This window comes from Annulohypoxylon truncatum, assembly GCF_022578515.1.
Source record: "Annulohypoxylon truncatum strain CBS 140777 unplaced genomic scaffold F4807scaffold_28, whole genome shotgun sequence".
NCBI lineage: Eukaryota > Fungi > Ascomycota > Sordariomycetes > Xylariales > Hypoxylaceae > Annulohypoxylon > Annulohypoxylon truncatum.
Window position 1 is genome coordinate 486389 of NW_025953814.1, and position 21542 is coordinate 507930.

The window sequence follows — 21542 nt, forward strand, 5'->3', positions numbered from 1 at the left end:
TATGAGTTTTTTTGAGATAGACGCAGGTTATGATTGTCATACCTGTTGTATTAGAAGGTTAAGTTACTAGGAGTATGAGTATGTAAATATCCATGGATAGTACACATATACCCCTGAGATCCAGGTCGTAGGCCTCTAGCCATTCCTACCTAGGAAACATGCCGTTTGGAACCAGCTTCGCCTCATAGGTGCATCATCAATGCCACTTTCCTCTATTCCAGCTAGATGTCCCCGTTAGGTAATCGACGGTTCCATCAGATCCTTCCCTACTGTTCGAACTAAAGCAAGGGACTAACGTATTTATTGGCTTTCTAGAAATTAAACATCCATCTGCCCCTTTTATACCACGAAGCTTAACATTACTCAAGCAGCAAACGTACGTTACAACAACATGATGAACATACCTACTAAGGTTTTTGACGAACTCACTAGCAAGTTTGGCAAGCTATGGATAATCGATGATTTAATCAGTGTGCGAGGAAAATATATAGAGTAGGTTTGTATTCTTACCTAGGTAGTTATCAGCGGTACGACCACAACCTTGCCAATGATGAGTATTTCACTGCGCAAGATGGAGATAGACTCGCGGAAGAAGAAGAAAAGAAAAGAAAGGGCACTGTTTGCACCTTCAGATCTATCGTTCGTCATCTGGTTCTATTGAATTATCCAAAACCACTGTTTCTTTCTCACGAGGACATTCTAGCCCCTCTAGTCTCAGGTAAGGGTCTGGAGGGTTTCAATACGTCAGCTTAGTGCCACTTACACGGTCTAGTAACATAGGTATATACAAGCGATATGGGTGCGTAGGCCGGCTTACCCATTCAATGCACAATTATCACTAATCACAGATAAGAAGTGTCGGCCCTGGAGACGATATAGCCAAAGATATACCACGAGATCCTATATGCACCGAAGTTGGAGGCAAAGAGACAAGATGGCGATAATGCTCTCAAATGATGCAAGTCTGTGACTGCTGCTGGGGCGAGAACTCTTGATGAACTTGGCCATCTCTTAGTCGAAGCAGGCGTAAACCTCAGTGTGGTTTTTGGCTTATTAGTTTTCTATTGACTTTCATTCCATGCTACTGAGCTAACCCACGTCGAGAATCCAACTCGGCCATATCAGCTATTCCATCCATCGTCTACCAAGTGGTGATACTTGGGATTCTATCCAACCGTGTGGCAACCTACGTAAACACACGGCTTCCAAAACACTGAATAATGATATATACGAGTCCGTTTGTCTTAAATCACATCCTACTCCCATAATGAGCAACTTGGATGATCCCGCTAGTTCTTTCCACCTGGGAGGCATTTTTTCCTCCTCGCCCCATTGATGATTATTCCTGGAGTAACCGTTCTGATCGGCGAAAGGACTACTCATCTCGACATGAAGCGTACTATCCGCGAGAGTCCGCCCGTGCCTGGTCTTCAAGCTGAAGAGTTTATCGAAACTATCCTCCCTCATATAGGTAAAGTAAACATGATCGCCAATAGGTCCGCACGTACTAGGTTACTTCTTAAAATAGCACCATCACTGGGTGCTGATGTTGAATATCCTGTCACCGACAACAATATCCCGATTTGCGCGGGGGGTCATATACACTCGCTTCGAGGATGTAATGGAATATTCATCTATCAAAGACGATGAAATTGTCAACCACTACATCAGCAAGAATCTGAAGCTCAACATTGAGAAATTGGGTCAATTCATTATGGTGCTCATACGCCAGCGAGCGCGTGTTGGAGTGTCTAAAGTAGATGCCGATTATTTGCTGCGGGTATTGATAATTTACGTACAGTCCAATAGGCACGCAGGCTACTGTAACGAAATCTCGACGAACGCCTCGTAAGCTAGCAACACGAGTAAGGCAACCTGTCGTAAGGAGCGGCGCAAACTGCCTTCGTTCTGTGTCCACTGACCATGGAGGTTAATAGACGAATCCAGATTCTTATTGGAGCGACTGTCGCACTAAGAGCACACCTATCAGGTCAACCCCAGGATAACATCAAGGTAAAACAAGTTGTCTCTCTCGTTCGAGGAAACGATGCACTAACTTCTACCAACGAGTCTAGGGAGATCCGATTATTGAGAGAAGTTGATGGCAGGAGTATACAGGCTGCCAAGGTAGCGGCCCTGGTTGATGACAACCCAGGAGAGTCGACCTTAACACGAGCGAAGCGTCGACCTACAATATTATGCCACCCCGAGCGTTTCCCTAGAACGAGGATTTCTTCCTAGCATCAAGAATGACGGGAATGGAGTTTCGAGAGGCTAGTCCTGGGACATGGATGATAGGAATATGCTCACAGACGGGAGGTCTGAGGCTAGCCGCTGAGGCGAGATTGTCAACTATTATGAAAGTATATAAAGCACGTACGACGGCCAAATGCCGGCTCGGGTTCCGACCTGGGAGGATAGCGACGCTCTCCGTCCATGTCCGCAGGTCCTAGACGCCAACCTGATATCAAAAACACTACAAAATTAGTTCGGTGGCATCATAGCAAAGAGATATCAATATTCATCGATGTAGAAGTTACCGAAGGTGCCGGAGCAGCCGGGGTCTCAACTGGAAAGAAATTCGTAGTATTATAAAAAGTACAGAGAATAGAATCTAGGACGTGTGTGCAATAATGCCAACGTGGCCAAGCTCGAGAGGTGACTCGAGCGATCTTGGAATTCAGAAAAGACTATTCGTCCCGACCTGAACTCCGAGCGGGAATAACTAATCATTACAGTAACCTGGCATCGTATCCGCATCAGAACTCATAACACCCCAATCGTGGCTCTTCGTAAACCCAAGTCATTAGTTCTGAATCCGTCGGGGGCCGTTCTAGGCCTACTCTCCACGACCTCGGTAATTGCCCATCTTCTCGATGGAACTCATGATGCCACTCCGCATACCCATGCCACTACCAGGGCGGGGGATACCACCGTGAGATCCGCCATTCTTGCTTCGCTCATGAGCAATCCCGCCAATCCCGCCGATCCTGCTTTCCGTCGGCTTCTTCACCGAGCCGGGAGCCCTCAGACCCGAAACTCGACTACCGACGCTGCTTCGGAAGTTCTCGGGGCCCGGAGCCGGGTGGGCCTTAGGAATGGACGGCCGGGCCGGAGGCGGTGGCCTCTCCTCTACCTGGGTAGCAAGACTCTGCATTGACATCATTTCTTCGGCTAGCATGACTAGCTCTCCCTTCTCGACGCGCTCCTTTTCGAGGAGTTGGCGGAGCTCGCGATTGTCTACCTTGACACTATTCACGACGGCCTCGAGTTTCTCGATCTCGGCGTTCAGTTCCTTGATTTGTGCTGAATCTTTGACGGCTTGAGCCTTGCGCTCTTCATCTATGATGCTCTGGTTAGGATCGACCCTGGTCATCGTAGCGTCTCGGCCGAGTTTCAGTTTCTCGTTCTCGTCGGCTAGGTCCTCTAACTTGATTTCGAGCTCGCGAACCTTCTTCTCCCAACGATTCTCGTAGCTCTTCTTCAAAGCTGCAACTTTGGTCTCGTGCTTGCTCTTGTAGAGCGCATGTAATTCGCGAGCGACTCGCTCCACCGCAATTTCAACCTCCCGAGATCCGGCGTTCTTAGCTTTGCCAGGCGACCTGTTGGCTCCGGACTCGGATCCCGACTCCGAAGTGGCTTTACCGGCACGCATGCCCGCCATCTTGCTCTCCGCTTCCTGCGCCATCATCTCGGCCGCCTCGCGACGCTTCTCGCTCTCCTCCAGCTTCGACTCGAGCTCCTCGCGCTCCCGCTGGCTCGTACCGATTTCGTCCTTGACCTTGCGGAGTACAGCCTCCATTTCTCGGCCGCGCTTCTCCCAGCCATCCCTCTCCTCGGACAATGTTTCTTTGATAACCCGTATCTCACGGAGTTCTTCCATACACTCGCCCACTCGCTTTTCGGCATCACCTACTGCTGTCTTGAGGGACGAGACCTCAGCCTCCTTGCCGCTAAGCGAAGCTTTGAGACCACTGATCTCGGAGAGGAAGCCTGACTTGAGAGATTCGAGCTCCCGTGGTGTTATAGTAGGAATGCTGCGGGGCGTAGGGAGCGGGGGTATATCGAAGTCGAGCAAGTTGGATTGTTGACGTTGAGGAGTCGCAGCAACGGGATTTCTTGGGGTTCTGCCAGGTGGTTGGTTTCTGCTAGGAGTTTGCTGAACTTGTCTAGAAGATAATCCATTAATCTGCTCCGTAAAGTCCACCAGCAGATTGGTCGTGTTGCCGCATTCGTGCATGACAGGTGGCCTTGGAGTCCTTAAAGGCGACGCTTCTCGGCGACTTCCTGCGGTGGTGGTGGGAGTGGCGTCAACGTTAGCAAGTTTGGTGGGACTGTGCCCAATCCGTGCAAACATAGTCATGTTCGGTACGGCAGAGAAGTTGCTAAATGTGCTAATCATAGTATCGTCTGGACCTGCCGGCTCTTCTTCGATTGGCTGGTCACTGACGGACATGGTCGTGACATCACCCTCGTCATCTTCGCCATCTTCCAATATAGTATCTTCGTCTTCAAAGATCTTGATGGCATTTGCCAAGCCTTCATTTCGACGAAGTGCTTCTTCAATGCTTATCTCTTGTTCCTGTACCGGAGGTGTCTGGACCCCGGGAGACGGTGATGGACTACTGTTGACCTTGACAGGAAAACGCTTCTCTGGTGCTACTTTTCGCGGGCTCTTCATCGGAGAGGGCTTCTTCTGAAAAGATCGAGACTCGGTGTCGCTCTTGTCGTCCTTAGTTATCAGAATCTTAAGAGGTGTGAGCTCGGTACCAGATAATATTCTGGAGTGACGCGACTTCGATGGTGAAACGTTTTCCTGATTGTGACCGGTATTATCTGTATGAGCGTCGGTCGGAGAGTTCAGCTGCGTGCTCGCAGCATCACCATCATTGGTGACGTGTTCGCTCGTCATCTTCGTTGTGTACGAGCTGACTTCGTATTTATCTTGGTGACAATTCGTTGAAGGTGTTGTAAGATTAAGCGCCGCGTTACTAGAGGGGGTGAGTGGTAAAGCCATGAAATGTGCGAAAGAATTGGTCTAACAGATAATGGCGGTCAAATGAATTAATCAACCATGCGACAGTGTAAAAGACTGAAAGGCAGTGGGTAGCTGGTAGTGCAGTTCGAGTGTGCGCGTAGGTGGTTGAAATGCAGGTATGGTGACGATGGTTACGTTGGTTACGTTTGTTACGAGTCAATAGTAAAGCAAAAAATAAAAACCGGGAATTGAGAAATTGAATTCTGAGTTGTGCTTAATTTGATCTTCTTTCGTTGACGGAGCAACACCGGTACACGAACTACGTAATCCCTGTCACGCAAGTTCCTCATTTAGGGCTTAGCGTAGTTATAGTATCGTGCTCAGAGCACGTGATCGCCTTTCACCGTGGCTCATGGGGCTCATGAGGCTCGTGACTTGTACATAACTCGCAAGTGCAAGTGCATTCCAATTTACACATTGGTTGAAGTCAAATATGCCAGACTAAGAAAGCTGCATCCTCCAAGTCTAAGTGAAAAGATCTTTTATACATATAATAATTATTAAGGTGATTGAAGACCCTCAACTACTTCAAGCTGCGTGAGGTACCTACCAGCCATTCCCTATCCTTCCAAGCATTAGATTATCGACATAAAACCCATACGATCACAGACCTAGGGTTTCATAAGGTTATATGTAGCTGTCAGTCCAATCGTATTCGAATTTGGGTTCATCATGGATTATCCTAATCAGAAACCTTGTGATAAGTTACACTTAAACACGCCGAACTTCCAAGCTTTTAGGGGAGCTTGCAAGAGTAATGACATCCAGATATCAATGATGGTACTGATGTCAATCCATCTTAAAAACCTAGATATAGGGACAATAGCTAAAACATATTACGAGAAGCTCCCAAAGTAATCAATCTTAACCCAGTTTCCATAATTTCCCAGGCATATCAACTGTCAACGAAACGGCATCGGGAGCAGAAAGGGGGGCGGAAGTCAAACGGCAACTTATGAAATCTCCGAGCAGCATTAAAAATGACAAGGCATCTCTAGATTCGATTCATTCGAATTAACAGAGTTTCGCAAAGTTAAGAAGACTCCTCGTCGCGAATATGTTAAACTAGCTAGTGAATAGTTTTGACAGGCACTTCATCGATATTGAACCCCGTAGATAGGGATATGTATACTTCTCAACAACGAGAAAATAGTAGAGATATCTGACTATTATAGTTATCGCATGTACAAAAGAATAGTTCCAATTGGAGATAAGATATTCACGGCCACATTTGGCCTTGGTGACGGTGAGTGATGCTTAAAACATGAGTATATGCATGGCTTTTTCTAGTATGAAAGTTATTTCTCACGGTGTACTGTCAGAAGCCTCCTCTATAAGAGCAGATAGCCAGAGGCCTCGCCAGGGCTAGTTAGCAGCCCAGAAGGATCGGGAGTCGACTTGTACGAGGCCACCCTGATGGCAGCTGGCCCTTGGCTATAAACAAATGAAGGTATATATATACCACATCCTCTGGAAGGGAGTAGTCAGAGCTTTTTGCGTAACAACGTCGTTATTCTCTAGCCCTTTGGTTCCGCCTCGTGACAGTGTACAGTTAATGACATGTCCATATAATGAGCAAATACGTTTAGGTTTACTCAGGGGGGTGTTCGTGCCACATCATGACACTGATGGTATGTCTGGGGATGAATTTAGCATCAACGCTATCGAAAAACAGAGAACGTGTAGTACAAAAATAGGTTCAACATGGATTGTACTTGGTTTTATATGGTCAGGTCAAACATATATCAATCAATAACGACCTGTACACACAGTTTATGGACGAAGCTACCTTCTCAACCAACTCAACTCATAACCCGCTTTAGATTACCCCTATTATTTGGAACTACTAGGTATGCGAGAACTCGCTGGCATCCGTATAACCAAAATCCGACTATTTAAAAACATTGCTCTGTAGAGTAATAAAATGGCAAGAACACTTTAGTTACGTTAAACCTTTCATCGCTGAAATAAAACGTCCTAAATCTTCTAACCTTAAATTAAACTACAATTACTTAAAAAACTAGTTGACATGTCAAGCTATTAATATTAAACGTTGTTATAAATAGTCACGAAAACCATACACCTATTAAGATGTGGGATATAAATGGGTTTAAATTTTACATCTACATGGTCTTCTAAGCAAAAAGGCATTGTGGCAGAGCGGTCTAATGCGTATGGTGGGTCAAATATCCCTTTCTCCATGAAAGGCCAACGTCGCTAACCCGTATCTATAGACTCGAACATTACGATTAATCATATCTCCTCGGAGGCGCCCGTTCGAATCGGGCCAATGTCGCACTATTTTTTTGCTACCATCGGCCCTATTCCCAAGCACTAAATATCTGGTCTAGGATAATAAGGTTAAATAAATTGCCCAAGTAGGAGATGAACTTGTCCATAGCTCTTCCCCCCGCCCCTCTGAAATCCACGAGGGATAATTACGTCTATAAATATGTAGGACAGCAGGACGTATATTAATGGAGAAGAGAATATCCACTTCCTAAAATAAACTATCAGCTCATTGCTTATAGCTTAGAAAATGAATACCTATTAGAGGGAATTCGTGTTTGGTTGACAGGCAAAAGCTAATCTTAGACGTATATGAATTGGTTGCCCTCTGTAATTCACTACTACAACTTTTAGCCATTTTCGAGATTCTCCACTCAAGCCGGGTTAGAAGTCTGTTCTGATGATAGGATACGGTAATGGCCTGCTCCAAACCTTCAATTTATGTCCCGGATTCGTCACAGAAACACCTCGAGGCTAAGGTCACCTCTGTCGCTCCTGTGGCTAGGGTCTGGTTTAAAATAATTGAATAATACTTGTCGGCTTTGGCAACTCTGATACCCTTGGTCTTTGACAAATCTTGTTGGAACCTGTTCCGCGTCTGGTCAGTCTACTAAGGTTGATAGTTAAGTTGAACCACGTGAATAATTCATTGCACATTATTATCTCCTGAGAACGGGATATTTACTCACGAAACAATCACGAAAATCCTCTCGCACATAAGGCACTTATCTCAAAATGAGCCAATTCACTCACATGCAAGTATATGAAACCATGTTTTCTCATCCATGGTTTGTTTGTTGGAGCTGAACGCGAATTTGAACAATTGTATTCTATGATGTCAAGACCAGGTACAAGTCTCCTGCAGTCTATTCCAGCTAGGATGCATGGTTATCCCCCGGCTTAGACAAGTGAACGTTTTCGGCTCCGCCCGTTACTGACGAGTTGCGCCATTTTGTAAATCAGAAATTGCTTCAAACATTTATAGACTGACTAATATACTGAAGGTCGCTCAACGAGCATGACTGTGGTCGTATAAGTCCAACGCTAACTATTCGCAAGACCGGTATCTCGAGGTGTTAGGTTACACTTACCTACACTGTACGATGACTCGAAACCATGTATGCGCTGTTTGATAAGATTGGTCAGATTGGTCGGATGTACCGTGGCGGTGAGCGCGAATTACGCTGATGGCTTATTTGGTATTCGACAACTAGTCAATCAGGTCGACCGAAATTTGCTTCCTGCTGCTCGAGGCCGTCTTGGCTAGGCTAACTTACTTTTCATCTATAATTTCAGAGGACGAACTCTGGTGATCGTCCTGCTTTGTGTCCTACAATAAGTGACCGGTAGTTGAAGAGATAGTAGTACTATTATAGTCCGTGTGGTTTTAGAAGTAGCTGAGGTGTCCGACGTTCAATATTCGATGTTGTTGTTGTTGTTGTTGGTGTTGTTGAGAAAGAGGAATCACCCAACAGAACTGTGCATAATAATGATTACATTATGCATGTATTTATCTGGGCAAATCTTCCTATGCATTTATGACATTAGTCTCCTATGTATTTATGCGTATATCACATCGTTTACCTTTGAAGTATCTATACGCAAGGAGTTGGCGATGAATGGGCAGGTTACGGTGCCTAGCTAATGGCTGCAGGCGGTATATTAATTAACCGTCTATAACTCCTAGTGTCACCTTGGCTGGACGAGGTGTAGTATCCACTCGATGCTTACATGTGGGCATAACAAGACGCTGATTTGAATGAGACAATTGATACATTACTCGTTCCTATATCTGCCTCGTACTGTATAAAGTTTTCCTAACGAATTGTATGTACCTCTACATACGTGTGTTAAAAACGAGCTTAAGTATCATATCCAGGCATGCCAACTTACGATAAGACGGGACTAGATCCTAATCCTGGCAACATAATTGGGTACGTCTTAATCTACGCAGGGTCCGGACAGGCATGGGTGCACCTACCTCAACGTACTACGTAGGGTAGGTAGGGCATGTAAGAACTGTACAAGCCCCTCCAAATGCCCCGCGCAGGGACTCGCCAATTCTTGGCTGAAGCTCGAGGTTGCTTCAGCAGAAAAACCATGAGAGAGTGGGGTTAATCCGTAACTTCTAACTTTTCTGAAAATGTTCAGACTTTAGAAATACCTCAAGTAGGATTTCTTTTCCTTCTTTTCCATTCCTCAAACCCTTTTTTTAAGAATCCTCTTCCTCTACTTCGCCCTTCCCTTTTCTTCTCCTTTTCCCTCTTCTGATCTCCAAACCACCAAACCTGCTATTCCCTTCAATAGCTCTCTCTTGATAGTCGTATCAACCCATCCTTCGCCACATCAAAACATCGTCCCACATCTCGATCCTGATAAATACTCGGACAATGTCTACATCCTCTCTCGATCACCTCGCCCTGGGTGGCCGTGTTGAATGGCTCGCGAGTCTTAACACGTCTTCCGCGCCCAACAAGAACGCTCATCGACGAACCTCTATCATCTGCACCATCGGTCCTAAGACCAACTCGGTCGAGAAGATCAATTCCTTGTCAGTCACAATGCATGCTAGTAAAATATATCAAAGGTGTAAGAGCTGACACAATATCGAAATACCTAGGCGAGCATCCGGTCTCAACATCGTGCGCATGGTAAGCCTCCTCAAGTCCCCCGGTTCAGTTGTTGAAGACACTAATTCTTTGTAGAATTTCAGCCATGGAAGCTACGAATATCATCAATCTGTCATCGACAACACTCGGGCCGCCGAAAAGGCCCAAAGCGGTCGCCAAGTTGCCATTGCCCTTGACACCAAAGGCCCTGAGATCCGTACAGGCGATACCGAACGAGGCGAAGACATCCCTATCAAGTCCGGCCACATCCTCAACATTACCACCGACGAGAAATACAAGACCTCGTGCAACTCGGAGCATATGTATAGAGTACTCTCGTGAAGGCCGATATTCCTGTTTAAACTAATCTTCTCCATAGGTACGTCGACTATGCGAACATCACCAAGGTGATCGAGAAGGGGAAGGTAATTTATGTTGACGACGGCGTGCTTGCCTTCGACGTGCTGGATATCAAGGATGACAAGACGGTTCAAGTCCGTTGCCGTAACAATGGATTTATTTCCTCTCGAAAGGGTGTCAACCTTCCCGATACTGATGTCGACCTTCCTGCTTTATCCGAGAAGGACAAGAAAGATCTAAGGTTCGGCGTTCAGAACAATGTCGACATGGTCTTTGCCAGTTTCATTCGACGAGGTGAAGATATTCGTGCCATCCGTGAGGTCCTAGGAGAAGACGGCAAACACATCCAGATCATTGCCAAGGTTAGCATTTGATCATGATATCATACTTTCGGTTAATTGCTAACTCGTTTCCCACCAGATCGAGAACAGACAAGGGTAGGTCTCGACATCATTCATCTTTCCCATACAAATTTATTGTTCTTCGTGCAACAGGACTTAGCTCCGAGTCTGTAAGATACTAATTAAGGTTTTAACGCAGATTGAACAACTTTGATGAGATCCTTAAAGAGACCGACGGTGTCATGGTGGCTCGAGGAGATCTAGGAATCGAGATCCCAGCCTACGAAGTATTCGCCGCGCAAAAGAAATTGATTGCTAAGTGCAACATCGCCGGCAAACCTGTGATCTGCGCAACTCAGATGTTGGAGAGCATGATCACCAACCCTCGCCCCACCAGGGCAGAGATCAGCGATGTTGGCAACGCTGTAACTGATGGCGCAGACTGCGTCATGCTTAGCGGAGAGACCGCCAAGGGATCATACCCGGAGCTGGCCGTCCGTGAGATGAGCAACACATGTCTTGCCGCAGAGAATTCCATCCCCTACGTCAGCCACTATGAGGAGATGGTCTCGCTGACAAAACGTCCTACGAGCGTTGTCGAGGCATGTGCTATGGCCGCAGTGCGAGCGTCGTTGGATTTGAACGCCGGTGCCATCATCGTTCTATCCACTTCCGGAGATTCAGCCCGACTATTATCCAAATACCGGCCGGTTTGCCCAATTTTCATGGTTACTCGTAACGCATCCGCCTCGCGTTATGCACACTTGTACCGTGGTGTTTATCCCTTCTTATTCAACGAGACTAAGCCGAACTACGACAAAGTCAATTGGCAGGAAGACGTAGATCGCCGTATCAAGTGGGCTGTAGAAAGAGCATTAGGGTTAGACCTTCTTAGCAAGACCGATACTATCGTTGTCGTACAAGGCTGGAGAGGTGGCATGGGCAATACAAACACGCAACGAATCGTCAAAGCTGACCCTGAGCACCTTGGATTAGGGATGATGCACTAGAGACAGAATGTTGCCGACGCTCTTAAGGAGCTTATCTGCGCTGTTAAATTTTAAGATGGCAAAAGAATGATATACTTATCATTAGTAAACAGGTAGATTGTTAATAAGTTAATGGTACGATGATAAGAATTTTTCGCAATAATTGAAATGTGTGAAATTGCTTGAGTTGCTTTTGTAAGGCCATGAGGAGGTTTAAGCTTTAATGTTTAAATGCCCGAATTCACGAGGGATATTATATCGTTTAAATTTTTATAAGGGTTTTATTTTATCCCCGATTTCCGAAACAAGTATAAGCTTTTCGAAGTTTAAACTTATTAAAAAAATTTTTAAAATTTCGTTCGGATTTAATTTTATAATTTTAATTAATATTTTTAAAATAATATAAATAAATTTTAATAAAATATATATATATATTTAATTATATATTTTAATTATATTAATATAATAAATATTTTTATTTTATTTTTATTATTTTTAAAATAATAATTAATTTTATTTTTTATTATTTATTTAAATAAAAAGTTTTTATTTTTTATTTTAAATTTTTAATATAATAAATTATTTATTTTAATAAAAAAATTATATAATAATTTTTTTATTAAATTATTATTAAAATTTTATTTTATATTATATATATATATAATTTTTTTAATTTATATTAAAAAAATATTTATTAATTTTATTTTAAAATTTATTATTTTAATAATATTATATTTTAATAAAAATAATATTAACCGCGTAATATAATATAATTTATTTCCGCCGCGTAATAACGTTAAAAAAATACGTTCGAAAAAAATATAATTTAAATATTTTTATAATTATATAAACCGTTATATAATTAATTTTAATTAATTATTTTTTATTTAATTTTCGTTTAAATTTTTTATAATTATAAAATTTTAAAAACTTTTAATTTATTTTATATTAAATTTAATTTATAAAATTTAAAATAAAATTTTAAAAAAAATTATAAAATTAAAATAAAATAATAATTAAATTATAATTATAAAACTTAAAATTATTTTTATTTAATTAATATTTTAAACGTTTAATATTTTTTTTAAAATTTTATTTTAAATTTTATAAATAAAATTTTATATAAAATAAATTAAACGTTTTTAATTAATTATAATTATAAAAAATTTAAATATAAATTAAACGAAAAATAATTAATTAAACGTAAATATAACGTTAAAAAATATTTTATATACCGTTCGAACGTATTAATATTATTTTAATAATATTACGCGGTAAAAATAAATAATATTATATTACGCGGTTAATATTATTTTTTAATAATATAATTTAAATTTAAAACCGCGGTTTTTAATTAATTAAAAATTTTATTAATAAAATATAATTATTAAAAACCGGTATATAATTTATTTTATTTATTCGTATTTAAATAATTTTTTTTAATATAATTTAAAATAATATAATTAATATTAATTTAAAATTTTTAATGAAATAATTTTAATAATATTTATTTTTAATAATTATATTTTTTTAAAAAATATATATTATTTTAAAATTATTAATTTAATATTATTTAAACCGTTATAAATTAAATAATATTTTAAAAAAAATAAATTATTTATAACCGAATTATTTTATATCGTATAATTTAATTAAATAAAACCGAAATAAAATATAATTTAAATTAATTAATTTTTTATAATAAATATTATTATACGGTTTAAAAAAAATTATTATATTTTATTTTTAATAAAATTATTTTAATATAAAATTAAAAATTAAATATATTTAAAATACGCACGGGTAATATTTTAATTTATATTAATTTTATATAATAAATAAAATAACCACGTTAATATTTAAAATTTATTAATAAATTTTTAATTAATTAAAAACCGCGCGTTCGGATTTAAATTATATTATTAAAATATAATATTATTAAAATAATAAATTTTTTTATTTTTAAAACCGAATTATTTTTTAATATATTATAAATTTAAATTATTTTTTAAATTTTTATTAATTTTAAATTTATATTAAATAATTTTTAAGTTTTTATTAAATTAAATTTTTTTTAATTATTAATTAAATTTTAAAAAAGTTTTATTAATAATTTAAAAAAAAATAATATTAATTATATTTTATTTATTAATAAAATTTAAATAATATATTAATAATATATTTAAAATATATATTAATTAAATTAATTATATATAAAGTTAAAATTATATTATATAAATAATAAAAATAAATTAAAATAATTTACTTTAAATTATACGGGTTATAAAGTTTTAACCCGTTAATCGGGACCACGTATTATAATTTTAATATTAATAATTTTTTATTTTTCCTTTTTTTCGCGTTATCACGTGAATCTTTAAGTTATGCGTTAAAATTTTTTTTTAAAACGCGGTATACCACGTTATTTATATTTTTTTTTTTCCTTTTTTTTTTTATTTATAATATTAATTTTAATTTATTTTAATTACTTAAATTAAAAAAAATTAAAGAAATTAAAATATTTCCGCATTATTTTATAAATTTATTTTTTATATAATTAAATTTATATTAACATTATTATTATAATATTATTAATTAATGTTTTAATATTATTTTTATTCCCACGTGTTATAAAATAATTAATAAATATTTTACATTTCATTAATTATTTTATAATTAAATTATTTTAAATATTTTAATAAAATATAAATAATATATTTATATTTATAAAAATTATATTCCTATATTATTTTATTACGTTTATATTATAAAAATAATAATTAATACGTTATTTTAATATTTTAATACCTGTTTAAATATTATTAAAAACGTATAATAAAATTTAAAAAAATATTTATTATAAATAAAACTTAATAAAAAAATAAATAAAAATCATACGGTTTATTAACGTTATAAATTTATAAAAAAAAAAAACGAACGTTTTATAAACGTTACCGAAAATATTTATATTAAATTAAAGAAAGTTATTATTAAAATTCGTTTTTTCCGTAAAATAATTAAAAAGGTTTCCATTTTCTTTAAAATACATGTTAATATACGTTTCATTAATATTTTTAATTAATTTTTTTTTTTTAAGAAATAATTAAACGATGTTATTAATTTTTAAATAAATCGATAATTAATTACTTTAATTCGCCGTTATTTATTAATAATCTTTAAAAATAATAATATAAAATTATTATAATTACGTTTCGGATAATATTTTTTATTTAATATTTATATTAAGTTTAAATTATTTTTTTTTTTTTTTTACTTAACTTTATAATTTTATTATTAAGTAATTAATTTTAATAAAAATTTTTAATGTTTTATTAATGTTTATTTTAATTATTATATCCGTAAAATTATTTTCGCCGTGTATTTACCGGATATTAAAAATCTTTCGACGCTTATATAATTAACGTAATAATATAATGTTTATTATTAATTTTTTTTCTTTCGTCGTTTTAAATTTTATTAAATATTTATATAAAAAAAAAATTAATATATATAATAATTTAAGTTATTAAAAAATTAAATTTTCTTAAAATGAAAATAATTATTATATTAATTATTATAATTATATTTATATTATATATTATCGTATAAATTTTATTTATTAAAACATTTTTTATAATTTATTTACATTTTATTAAACTTTAATATATAAAATTTTTTTTTATAATAAATAATTTATCGTTTATTATTTTATTTATAATAAAAATTTTATAATTAATTTAAAAATTTAAGTTTTTATTATTCGTAAATAAAACGTTAATAAATATAAAAACCTTAATAATTTTTAAATTTAATTTAATAAATCGTAATTTACGTTTAAAATTATTTTATTACCATTTTAATTATTTATTAAATTTCGAAATATTTATTTTATTAAATTTACGGTATTAAACCGGTTTAAATATATTAAATATTATTTTTAATTAATAAATTAAAATTATATACGCGCCGTAAATTTTTTATTAAATATATTATTATACGGTATTATCGGTATTAAATTTAATAAAGTTAATTTTTTTATTTTATTCTTTTTATTATAAATATAAATCGTTATTTTATTTTATAAATAAAATGTAACCGTTAAATATTAACAAGTTTTTTTTTAATAAATATATTTTTAATTTTATTAAATATTTCGTTTTATTTAATTTATCGTTTTTTATTTATTTAAACGTGTTATCGGACATTTTAAACATATTATTTATTTACATTTTAATAAATTTAAATTATTTTATTAAATTTAATATAAGTAAATACGGGTTATATATTAATATAATTATATTTAATTTATTTTTATAATATTTAAAATATATAATTTATTAATATATATTAGTTTTTAATATTTTATATAAAAATTTAACGATAATTATTATTATATTTTTAAGGTATTTATTAATAAGTTTCGGTGGTAATTTAATTAATATTCGTTGTTTAAATAATGTATTAAATTATATATAAACTTATATAATATTATAAATTTATATTAATATATTTTTTTAAATTAAGTTTAATATAAAAATAATAATAATTTATTAATTTAAACATTAAATTATTAATAATTATATTAAAACTATTTTTTTATTTTTATTATTATACTTTTATATAATAAATTATAATTTTTTATATAATAATTTTATTATTTTATTTTTTATTTTTCGTATAATTCGAAAGTTAAATATATAAACGTTACCATGTTTCGTATTATTATATTTTTTAAATATAAATATACTTTTTCCGATAAAGCTTTTAATTTTTTAAAAATTTAAAGCTTTAAATAATTATTTTAATATTATGATTTTATTTTTTTTACGGAGTTTAATTATAAATGTAATATTCGTTATTTTTTTTTATAAAAAATTAATATTATTACTTGCTGCCTTTTTTAGTTTATTCTTATTTTTAAGAAATTGTTTTTATTTTTTTTTAGTTATAAATTATTTAATTTTAAATATATATTTATTCGGTTTTTTTTTCGTTTTAATGTCGAATTTATTATTATTTAAAATATTTATTATTTTATTACGTAAATATAATTTAATAATAATTATATAAAATTTAACCGGTTTTTTATTAATTTCGATAATATATGTTTCGTTATTTCGTGTAATAAATTTATAAGGTTTCGTTTAATTTTTATTCTTTTAATAAACTCGCATTTTAAATTATAAAAAAAAATTTAAAATATTAAACGTGTTTAAATTATTTTTTATATTAAATGTGTCCGTTACTTATTATTTTACTTTAAATTTATAAATTTTATTTATTATTTTTTTAATTACGGTTATACGAACCGTTAAAAAAAATATAAACAGGGAATTTTTTATTAATTATAAATATATTTTAAATACGAGTAAAATAAAAATTAAATTATTAAATTTTACGGTATTATTAATAATTTTAATAATTATTTATAAAATATAATTTAAATTTATTTAAGTTTTTTAAAAATCTTTAAATATTATTTCGTACGCACGTTTAAATGGTTTATAATATCGTTTTAATTATTTAATTAAGTTATACGCTTTTACCGGGACTTTTTTAATTAAAATATTTAATAATTTTATATTTATAATAAACTTATTTATAATAAAATTAATGTTAATATTAAAAATTAAATTATTAAATAAACTTAAATAAATGTTAATTTATATTATACGTAATATATTTTAAGTATATTTTACGGTTATTTTTTTTAGAAATTTTATTATTTAAAAGGATATTATTTTATTAATTACGTAAAATATTAACTTTTTATTAATATATATTATATTAATAAAAACATTATAATTAAAATTAATATTATTTTTTATTATAAATTTAAATTTATTTAATATATTATTATATAATTAACATTAATAATAATATTTATTAATTTTTTTAATAAAATTATAATTAAAATTATTATAATTTACTTTTATAAAAATATAATAAAATTAATTTATTACCGGGTAATTAAATCGTTTATAAATTTATTAAAATTTAATTTTTATAAAATAATAATACGTAATAATAAGTTTTTAATTATTTAATAAAAACCATAAATATTTTTATTTTTAAACGATAAAGTAATTTTTATTTTTATACATTAATATATTTTTTATATTATTAAAGAATATATTAAATTAATTTATATTTTTAAAATAAAATAAGAATAACGTATTTAATAATATAATTTAAAACGGTATAATTCCGAATAAAATTAAAACATGTGTTATATTTATATTATATTATTTTAAATAATTATTAAAATAAATTTTATGTTATTTAATTATTATAATATTTAATATAATATATGGATATATTTATTATAAAGCTTTAAATTAAAGTTCGCCATTTAAAAATATTTTTATTATTTTAATATTAAATAAAATACCTTAAAAAACTTAAAAATATTTATCTTTTAAATAATATAAAATAATAAAGTTTTAAACATTAATTAATAATATAAATATAATTATAAGCTTTTAATAATTATTAAATATATTAAATTTAATAAACATATATAATGTTATTTAATTTATTAAAATATTTATAATATAATTATTATCGATTTTATTATAAATTATATAATATTAAATAAATAATAATAATCCATATGTTTTATTATAATTATTATTATCCGCATTTTATTTTATATATTAAAAATTAAAGCTTTTTTTAACATTTTCATTTATATTTTATTTTTTAATGTTAATTTTTTTATAATTAATTAAAAATATTTCGTAATTTTTATTTATGTTATTTTATTTTTATTTTTAAACGAACCGTTATTAAGTTATACGTTTATTTTTCCGGTTTTTTATAAAATGTTTTATAAATTAATATTTTAAATTTTTATAAATAAAATATTTTTTATTATTTTTATTATTATTTTATAAATAAATATTATAACGTTAATTATTTTATTATTATTTTACCGGGTCATTTTTATAAAAATAAAAAAATTATCGGCTTTTATTATTATTATATATGCGATTAATTTAATATTAATTATGTTAATTATTATTTATATTATATTATATTAATATTAATTTAATATAATATATAATACCGGTTACGTTATAAAAATTTAAATAAACATTTTTAAAAATGTTTATTAATTTTAAAATAACTATAATAAAAGTTAAATACTTTTATATTACATTTATTATATTTTTTTTTAAATTAATGTTTTTTAAATAATTAATAAAGAATTTTTTATAAATTTATTAAACTTATTAAATTAATATATTAAAATATATAAATAAATTTTTATTAAAATATTTTTTTATAATTATATAAATATTTATAATTTTTTATTTATTTATATATAATTATTAATTTTTTATTATATGGAAAAAATTTTTAATACGGATAATTAATTTTTTAAAATTTAGTTTTTTTTTAATAAAATAATTATAATAATATTATAATGTTTAATTTTTTAATATTATTAAATATATTTTATTAAATTAATATTTTCCGATATTAATTTTTTAATAAAAATTTTTAAAAATTTTAATTTTTTTATAAAAAATATTATATTTATTTCTTTTAAATTTATATATATTATTATAATATATTTTAATAAAATTTATTAAATTTTTTAATAATATTAAATACGGAATTAATAATTATTATTATTATTACGGGGTTATATTTTAAAGGTTTAATATTTATTTTATACTTAAAATAATTACTAGGATTTTAAAAATCGGTGATTTAAGTTTCGGATTTATTAAAAATCCTTGTATTAATTTTTATTCGAAATTATATCGGTATAATATTAAAATAATAATATTTTTTTTATTAAAACTTATACTTATTACCGGGATAAGTATTAATAATTTTATAATATTAAATTATAAAATTTAAGGATATTTAATTTAAAAGATTTATAATGTTTATACATTGTTATAAAATTATAAACTTAATATAAATTAATATATTTATAAAATTTACATATTTTAATTTTTTTATAATATTTATATAATTTAAAGGATTTACGGGACTTAAAAAATTTAAAAGGTTTAAAGAATTTAAAAAATTTATAATTTCGTAAATACTTAAATTATTAATGTTTAAAATTATATTAATTTTAATGTAATTATTATAATTATTTTTTATTAAACCATTTTTTTATAATAAGGATTATTTATAAAAATAAAAATATTAAATAAATATTTAATAAGTTTTTCCGTTTTTTTATTTAAGAAATTAAGGAATTTTTTAAATTTATTTAAAATTATTAAATTTTTAAAATTATTTCGTTTTATTTTCACGTAAATTTTATAATAAATAAAATAGTTTATAATTATTATTTAAAAATTACGGTTTATTTTTATTTAAATAATTTTTATTTATTTTTTAAAATCTTTTTTAAATATATTTTATAATTTTTTATTATATAATTAATTATTATATATTTTAAAAATTTTAATAACGTAAGTATTTAATTTTTCCGTACTCGTTTTTTTTAATTCGGACATGTTAATATTTAAATTTAAAAAACTTTCGTTAATATATTTTATTTAATTAACCGTTATTATTACGGTTAATTAATAAGTTTTTATTAAAAATAAAGTATTAAATAAAAGAAAAATAAGTTTAATTAAAAAAAAATTAAAAAAAAAAAAATTAAAAATTTTTAAATTAAAAAAAATAAAAAGTTTAAGTAAAAATATTAAAGTTTATATAAGTTTAATGGATATATAGAAAATTATAAGTTAAATATCCGGAAGTTTTAATTACCGAAACACATGTAAAATTATATTTTTCCATGGTTATAAAATATTAAAAATAAAAATATTTAATTTTTAAAAATTTTTAATACCGTTAAAAAGTTTAATAAAAATTTTTTATACGTTATAAACATTAATTTTTTAATACGTTAAATTATTTTAAAATTTTATTTATCGATAAAAAATATTTCTTTATAATTTATTAATATTATTAATTAAATAATATAACTTTAAATATTAATATATTATAATTTTATATTTTTTATACGGAATAATCCGTAAATTTATTAATTAAATAATATAACCCCGAAATTTTTAAAATAATATAATAATTTCGTACTTATAATATAATAAATATACGTAAATTATAAAATTTTTATTTCTTTTAAATTAATTTAATTATTTATAATTAATAAAAACTTAAATTTAATTAATTATTAATTAATATTAATAAAACTTAAATAATATATTAATAACGTATTTAAAGTATATATTAATTAAATTAATTATATATAAAATTAAAATTATATTACGTAAATAATAAAAATAAATTAAAATAATTTACCTTAAATTATATAAACTATAAAACTTTAACCCGTTAATCGGGACCACATGTTATAATTTTAATATTATTATATTATTATATTTTATTATATTATTATATTTTATTAAATTTATATATTTAATAAAATATATACGTATTTTAATTATATATTTAAATTATAATAATATAATAAATAATTTTTTTAAAAACTTTTAATTAATTTATATTTAAAATAATTAATTATCATTTATAATATTATATATAAATTTTATTAAATAATAATTTTATTTTATTTTTATTATTTTTTAAAATAACGATTAATTTAAATTTTTATTATTTATTTAAATAAATTTTTTTTATTTTTTATTTAAAATTTTTAATAAAACGAATCGTTTATTTTAATAAAAAAATTATTATATAATTTTTTTTATTAAATTATTATAAAAATTTTATTTTACGTTATATATATATAATTTTTTTAATTTATATAAAAAAAGTATTATTTATTAATTTTATTTTTAAAATTAAATTATTTTTTTTAACGTGTTATAAATTTAAGTTATTTTTTAAATTTTTATTAATTTCGAATTTATATTAATTATTTTTCGAGTTTTTATTAAATTAAAATTTTTTT

At 29.4% G+C, this 21542-nt stretch overlaps 2 protein-coding genes and 1 pseudogene across 3 annotated transcripts; 2 read left to right on the forward strand and 1 right to left on the reverse strand.

Annotated features, from left to right (window-relative positions):
- Nucleotides 1-2565: 2565 nt before the first annotated feature.
- F4807DRAFT_435604 (uncharacterized protein) lies at nt 2566-5189 on the reverse strand. Its single transcript, XM_047998904.1, has 2 exons — nt 5044-5189; nt 2566-4991 (listed from the first exon to the last, which is right to left on the reverse strand). The coding sequence occupies exon 2, from the start codon at nt 4910-4912 to the stop codon at nt 2840-2842; it is 2073 nt and encodes a 690-aa protein (XP_047851906.1). The 5' UTR covers nt 4913-4991; nt 5044-5189; the 3' UTR covers nt 2566-2839.
- Nucleotides 5190-7184: 1995 nt separating this feature from the next.
- F4807DRAFT_t112 lies at nt 7185-7334 on the forward strand (annotated as a pseudogene). The gene has a single exon. The product of its transcript is annotated as a tRNA-OTHER (tRNA).
- Nucleotides 7335-9138: 1804 nt separating this feature from the next.
- Nucleotides 9139-11786, forward strand: F4807DRAFT_435613 (pyruvate kinase). Its single transcript, XM_047998905.1, has 6 exons — nt 9139-9878; nt 9948-9978; nt 10033-10259; nt 10316-10658; nt 10717-10733; nt 10837-11786. The coding sequence occupies exons 1-6, from the start codon at nt 9718-9720 to the stop codon at nt 11645-11647; spliced, it is 1590 nt and encodes a 529-aa protein (XP_047851907.1). The 5' UTR covers nt 9139-9717; the 3' UTR covers nt 11648-11786.
- Nucleotides 11787-21542: the final 9756 nt, after the last annotated feature.

Coding starts and splice junctions, on each gene's coding strand:
- F4807DRAFT_435604 (XM_047998904.1), bottom strand. CDS start 4,912: ATGACGAGCGAACACGTCACCAATGATGGTGATGCTGCGAGCACGCAG.
- F4807DRAFT_435613 (XM_047998905.1), top strand. CDS start 9,718: ATGTCTACATCCTCTCTCGATCACCTCGCCCTGGGTGGCCGTGTTGAA. Junction 9,879..9,947: donor GTCGAGAAGATCAATTCCTT/GTCAGTCACAAT, acceptor CGAAATACCTAG/GCGAGCATCCGGTCTCAACA. Junction 10,260..10,315: donor TCGTGCAACTCGGAGCATAT/GTATAGAGTACT, acceptor TCTTCTCCATAG/GTACGTCGACTATGCGAACA.